The sequence below is a fragment of the Solanum tuberosum genome, unplaced genomic scaffold (genome assembly GCF_000226075.1).
Source record: "Solanum tuberosum cultivar DM 1-3 516 R44 unplaced genomic scaffold, SolTub_3.0 scf00385, whole genome shotgun sequence".
Taxonomy (NCBI): domain Eukaryota; kingdom Viridiplantae; phylum Streptophyta; class Magnoliopsida; order Solanales; family Solanaceae; genus Solanum; species Solanum tuberosum.
Genome location: NW_006239315.1, coordinates 92,689 through 99,010, shown reverse-complemented (window position 1 = coordinate 99,010; position 6,322 = coordinate 92,689). Strand labels below are relative to the sequence as shown.

Sequence of the window (6,322 nt, the reverse complement as noted above, 5' to 3'; positions counted from 1 at the left end):
CTTTTCATATTATAGTACAGCTTGAAATGCTTTTGCTATCAAACTCTAGATTGATTGTTAGAGATGAACACTTTGCATATAATATAAAGAAATAATCATTATATTATACAGTTTTGTACAATAAATTTTTTATTATAGTCATGTTGAGCCCGTGCAACGCACGGGCATCCCCATCTAGTATTTATAGAAGCGTAAGTTCTAATATGAATTCATTTAATTTACGTGGTCCTAATTTCTAGTCTTTGGTTTACTTTACATTTTATTATCCTCAGCTGCCCCCACGTTCCCCCCTTATTCCCAACGGCCCCTACTCGTCAAAACTTATTTATTAAGGTAGACCATTGACCATTAAAAAAATAAAATGTTCAAATAAAGAAGCACAACTTTGACAGGGTCATAAAAAGAGTTTAAATTTTATACTCCCTCCGTCCCATTTTATATGAGGTACTTTGACTCGGCACGAAGTTTAAGAAAGAAAGGAAGACTTTTAAAACTTGTGGTCCAAAATGAATGATAGAAATTTGTGTGACTGTAAATCATTTCATTAAGGGTAAAATAGATATTTTATAGTTAAATTGTTACTTTATATAGAAATGTGTCATTCTTTTTGGGACCGACTAAAAAGGAAAGTGAGTCACATAAATTGGGACAGAGGGAGTATATCATTATAAATAATATCTTATATCATTAAATTATTTCAAAAAATTAAATCTTTTTACATATGAAATTTTGAACTTGTAAAAATTATTTACCATAATATAGGCCGGCTAGAAAGTCAAGCCACTAAAGCAAGGATTTTGTGGACCTCAATTTAATTTGGTATTCAGTATTTATATTGAATTTTTTGACTTTGAGACAGGCAAGACCTATTAAAAAGACACTCAAGATTGTTTTATTTTAAGACTCGAATTCAAGATCTCTAGTTAAACTGGATGATGTCCATTTATTTATTCTTTTTTTTTACCTATAATAGATATGTAACATGAATTATTGATTTTAGGCCATCAATTCTACTGAGCCCGCCCCTGATCATGCACTAATATATTACTATGAACTCCAAAAAGATTACCTGGTCTGTATCATCTCCGTGCAGTCAGATTTAGAGAGGGGCAGAACACGAGCAGGTCCATTTTCATGGGCAACATTATTATTAGCTTCTATTGCTTTAACTGAATTCGATGTCTTGACGGACGATGCAGCTACAAACTCATTTACAATGCGAGCCAACGATACGAAAAGGCCCCCCCTCCTTGGCTTACTCATCGTCGTTGTTGTTGTTGTTCCCTGTGCATGTTGTGTGGTACCACATGTTGTTGTTGTCGTCGTCGTCTCAGTTGGGGGAATTCCAGTTGATGAAAAAGATATCCTCAACTCCACCTCTGAAGAATTAGAATTCTTAAATTCCTTCTCCTCTCTAACCTTTTTTTGTATAGACCGCGGTGGATCAAGGTTTATTTCAATGTACGCTCCATCATCATTATCACCATCATCATCCTCCGTATCATACATAATGAAATTACTCGCAAAAAAATTATCAGAAGATGAAGAAGAGAACATGTTGATCCCCCCGCAACTGAGTAAGCAATTGATCGCAAATACCAACGGGGCAGATTCTAGACGTTAGGTCAATTTCAAGAACTATGCCTAATGTCTAGAATCTGCCCGTTGGTATTTGCGATCAATTTCCTACTCAGTTGCGAGGGGTCAACAAGTAGGATACCCTTGGGAATGTTGTCATCATAACATATATGCTATTTATCGTAAATAAAAAAAAAACCTCAATCATGTTATGATGACAACATTCCCAAGGGTATTGTACATGTTGATCCCCCCCACAACTGAGTAAGAAATTGATAGCAAATCACAACGGGCAGATTCTAGACATTAGGCCAATTTCAAGAACTCGGCCTAATATCTAGAATCTGCCCGTTGGTATTTGCGATCAATTGCCTACTCAGTTGCGAGGGGTCAACAAGTAGGATACCCTTGGGAATGTTGTCATCATAACATATATGCTATATATCGTAAATTTAAAAAAAAAACCTCAATCATGTTATGATGATAACATTCCTAAAGGTATTCTACATGTTGATCCCCCGCAACTGAGTAGGCAATTGATCGCAAATACCGACGGGAAGATTCTAGACATTAGGCCGATTTCAAGAACTGGGCCTAATGTCTAGAATCTGCCCGTTGGTATTTGCGATCAATTGCTTACTCAGTTGCGAGGGGTCAACAACTAGGATACTCTTGGGAACGTTATCATCATAACATGATTGGGGTTTGTACTTTAATTTATGATATGTAGAACATATGTTCCAAATTCAGTTTACTTACAATGTTCTGAACCCAATCACGTACCACAGAAAAAGAATTGCAATAGCTCGACATTCATTGGCCAATATGGACCTTTACTCAACCTTTTATTATATATATACAAAAATCATCTCAATTAAGATCGAGAACACTGTCAAATATGAAAATCAAATTCAGCTTGTGTTCCAAATGATTTCTTACAATGAGCAATGGCTGCCTGAACAGAATTATCCCTCGAGTAAAATTTTCTAACGTCTTCTTCACTGACATTGCTATGCATTGGTGACGACTTGATAGAACTCGGACAACTTTTACTGCTATTGTGCTTATTGCCAGATAATAATCCCCCTCCTGTTGTTGCACTCGTGCAATAACGACTAGTTTTGACAATAAGAGCGTCTAATACTCCTCTCATTGTTTTAAAGTTTATTATCCCCGCGACTGATGATGATGTTGATTTTTCGTGGTTGACATCTTGATGATTAAGATCTGAGTGATTGCAAGTTTTTAGTTTCATCAGATCGTTGTTGTTGTTGTTCATTGGATCCCTGCCCCGGCAGGTGCTACTGCGCCCTCGTTGTAGCAAGGGTTGTCTGGCGCGGATTTGTCCGTTTTTGGGTTTGAGTGTAACCATGGAAATTAACATTGATGGAATATTTTTATACTTCAATTTTACTATAAAGTTCATAATGCCATTGTTCTTTGAAGGAACCATCGTGCAATCTTTCCTGTAAAAATAATGTAACATAATTAACACATAATGAAAGTAGGGAAAATGCTTTTTAACGATGGGAATTAAATAGAGTTACTTTGCCCTTCATTTGAATTTGGTTCTAACTATGTTCTTATCGTTAGTAAAATGACTCAAATCTGCCTTTCAACTACGGAAAATTGAACAAATTTGCCTTTAGTAATCTTCCCCATTTACAATAAGTAGTATTCTTATTCTCTATCATCGACTTACATTTGTACGACAACATTTGACTGGACATAATATTCAATTAAAAACATACCGTTTACAATAAGTTGTAATCTTATACTTTATTATCGACTTATTTTTATACGATAAAATTTGATTGGACATGAAGTTCAATAAAGAAAATATAATACATATACAAATTAACCATAGAATCAAAGGCAAGATGAATCCAGAATTTAAGTTATATGAATTTAACTTTTAACAGTTTTTATACAACTATGCATGCTATGGCATTTTTATGACTATAAAACGTTGGGACTAAGAATTTAAAAAAATCTTAAATATAGAAAAGTATACGTTTTAAAGTTGACTAAAAAGTAAAGTTGACAATTATATATTTATAAATAGAAGTTATATATGTAAGTTTTAATATGAATTCATTTAATTTACGTGTCCTAATTTCTAGTCTTTGGTTTACTTTCCATTTTATTCTCCTCTGCCGCCCCACGTTCTCCCCTTTTTCCCAACGGCCCCTACTCGTCAAAACTTGTTTATTAAGGCAACAGGCCATTGACCATTTTTTTAAAAATGTTTGAATACAGAAGCAGCACAATTTTGACAGGGTTATTATAAAAAGTTTAAATTTTATATATTATTATAAATAATATCTTGTATCACTAAATTATTTCAAAAAATATTCATACATAAACCTTATTAAATATGAAATTTTGAACTTGTAAAAAAAAAAACAATAATATAGGCCGGCCAGAAGGTCAAGCCACTAAAGCAAGGACTTTAGACTCCAAATTTTGCGGGCCTCAATTTTTTTCATCTGGTATTTAGTATCTATAATGATTTTTTCGATTTTGAGACAGGCAAGACCTATTAAAGAGACAAAAGATTGTTTTTATTTTAAGATTCCAACTCGGAATCTCTATTTAAACGGGATGATCAGGGGAGGACCTACCCTTGGTCTAGGGGGTGTCGAGTGACACCCCTTCGTAGGAAAATTACGTTGTATATAGAGGTCAAATTTTAGTTTAATAAATATAAATACATAAATTGACACCTCTTAAAATAAGTTGAAGGTTTAGTCTATTAGTTAAGGTGTTGCAAAAACTCTATGGGGTCATGTCCATTTATTTTTTATTTTTTACTGTAACCATTGACACCCCTTAATGATCTTAATGAAAATCATGGTCTGGGGATGATGTCCATTTATTTTTTATTTTTTACTGTAACCATTGACACCCCTTAATGAGAATCCTGCGTATGGGGATGATGATGTCCATTTATTTTTATCTTTTTAACTATGATAGATTGATTTTGGGTCACCAATTCTATTGAGCCACCACCCTAATCATGCACTAATATGTTACTATAAACTCCAAAAAGATTTACCTGGTCCGTATCATCTCCGCGCAGTCAGATTTAGAGAGGGGCAGAACATGAGCAGGTCCATTTTCATGGGCAACATTATTATTAGCTTCTATTGCTTTAACTGAATTCGATGTCTTGACAGACGATGCAGCTACAAACTCATTTACAATGCGAGCCAACGATACGAAAAGGCGCCCCCTCCTTGGCTTACTCATCGTCGTCGTTGTTGTTGTTGTTGTTGTTCCCTGTGCATGTTGTGTGGTACCACATGTTGTTGTCGTCGTCGTTTCAGTTGGGGGAATTCCGGTTGATGAAAAAGATATTCTTAACTCCACCTCTGAAGAATTAGAATTCTTAAATTCCTTCTCCTCTCTAACCTTTTTTTGTATAAACCGCGGTGGATCAAGGTTTATTTCAATGTACGCTCCATCATCATTATCACCATCATCATCCTCCGTATCATACATAATGAAATTACTCGCAAAAAAATCATCAGAAGATGAAGAAGAGAAGAGACTAGCGCTATTATTCGAAGAATTGAAATCGAAGGAACTGAATGAGAAACTTCTTCTTTGATCTAACATATTGTTTGGTCGCACAAATTACAAAATCGAGAAAAGTGAAAGGAGCTTACCAACTCGAAATCAAAAATTGGAACATAGGGGAATAAATTGTTTTGGTTGGAGACATATAGTTGGAGATGAGGACGAATTGGAATATTTGGATGGTACCAAAAAAGATATAGTACTATAGTATAGTTTGATGAAATTATGTTAGTGAGTTGCTAGCATGTGGGTACATGTAAAATGATCACCGACGGATCGATTAATAATTAGGTGTATAATGGAATATAAAGTAGGCTAGTTTGTTAATAGTAACAAATATATAGCATTTTCTTTTTGATTCTCTTTATCTCACATGGGATATATTTGGATGAGTATTAACTACGTACATTATATTTATGTGTGTATTGTTATTGTTAGAAAATATCTATATATAGTTACTATGGAGTAGTTTATAATATGATAAGGGGTGGAGCTACGTAGGGTGAATCATGTTCGACAAAAAATTATAGGGGTCGTTTGGCAACTGATTAGAGTTAATGTAAGGATTATTTATGAAGGAATTTATGTACTATTTTATGCCAAGTTTAATTATTTATGTATTAGTTATTTCATCTTTTATATCTTACATAAAACAATACATAATTTTCCTCATAATTTATACATATATTGGTTGTGCATGTTTTTAAATTGCAAACTAAATACCGTATTAAATTTATACATGAATAACTAAAGTGCAAATGAATTACCAAGCATGGCTTTACTTATGCAGAATTAAATACATGCATAACTCACCTTCAAACTAGCTAGCTACCAAACGATTTCATATTGTTTATACATGTTTTAAATTACTTTTTATTTATATATAGTAGATGTTGAATTTCCTTTGACTTTTTTCGTATATCTACTTCTTCATATTTTGAACTCATTTAGTAAAAATTCTGACTCGGTCATATCAAGAGTATTATATTGGGTTTTTTTAAAAAAAAGTTTGGCATATGTGTATAATTTTTCAAAGTTGAAAAGGGTCTATTTATGGGGACTCATTAAGACGAGAGCAGGCATTTGACCATCTAGAACGTATTACAATAACATTTCTGTGAAGTTATTAGTTTAAATTACTTGTTACTTTGTGGATTTATTG

At 33.6% G+C, this 6,322-nt stretch overlaps 1 protein-coding gene across 1 annotated transcript; it reads right to left on the bottom strand.

The window, feature by feature from the left end:
• Positions 1–2,390: 2,390 nt before the first annotated feature.
• LOC102587550 (uncharacterized) lies at positions 2,391–5,486 on the bottom strand. The gene is made up of 2 exons (XM_006362268.2): positions 4,637–5,486; positions 2,391–3,044 (listed from the first exon to the last, which is right to left on the bottom strand). Exons 1-2 carry the CDS (start codon positions 5,197–5,199, stop codon positions 2,471–2,473), a joined length of 1,137 nt encoding a protein of 378 aa, XP_006362330.1. The 5' UTR covers positions 5,200–5,486; the 3' UTR covers positions 2,391–2,470.
• Positions 5,487–6,322: the final 836 nt, after the last annotated feature.

What these genes read in the sequence shown, in the direction of transcription:
- LOC102587550 (XM_006362268.2), bottom strand. Translation starts at nt 5,199, where the DNA reads ATGTTAGATCAAAGAAGAAGTTTCTCATTCAGTTCCTTCGATTTCAAT. An exon ending in GCGGAGATGATACGGACCAG is followed by an intron (nt 3,045 to 4,636) that starts GTAAATCTTTTT and finishes TTATTTTTACAG; the next exon opens with GAAAGATTGCACGATGGTTC.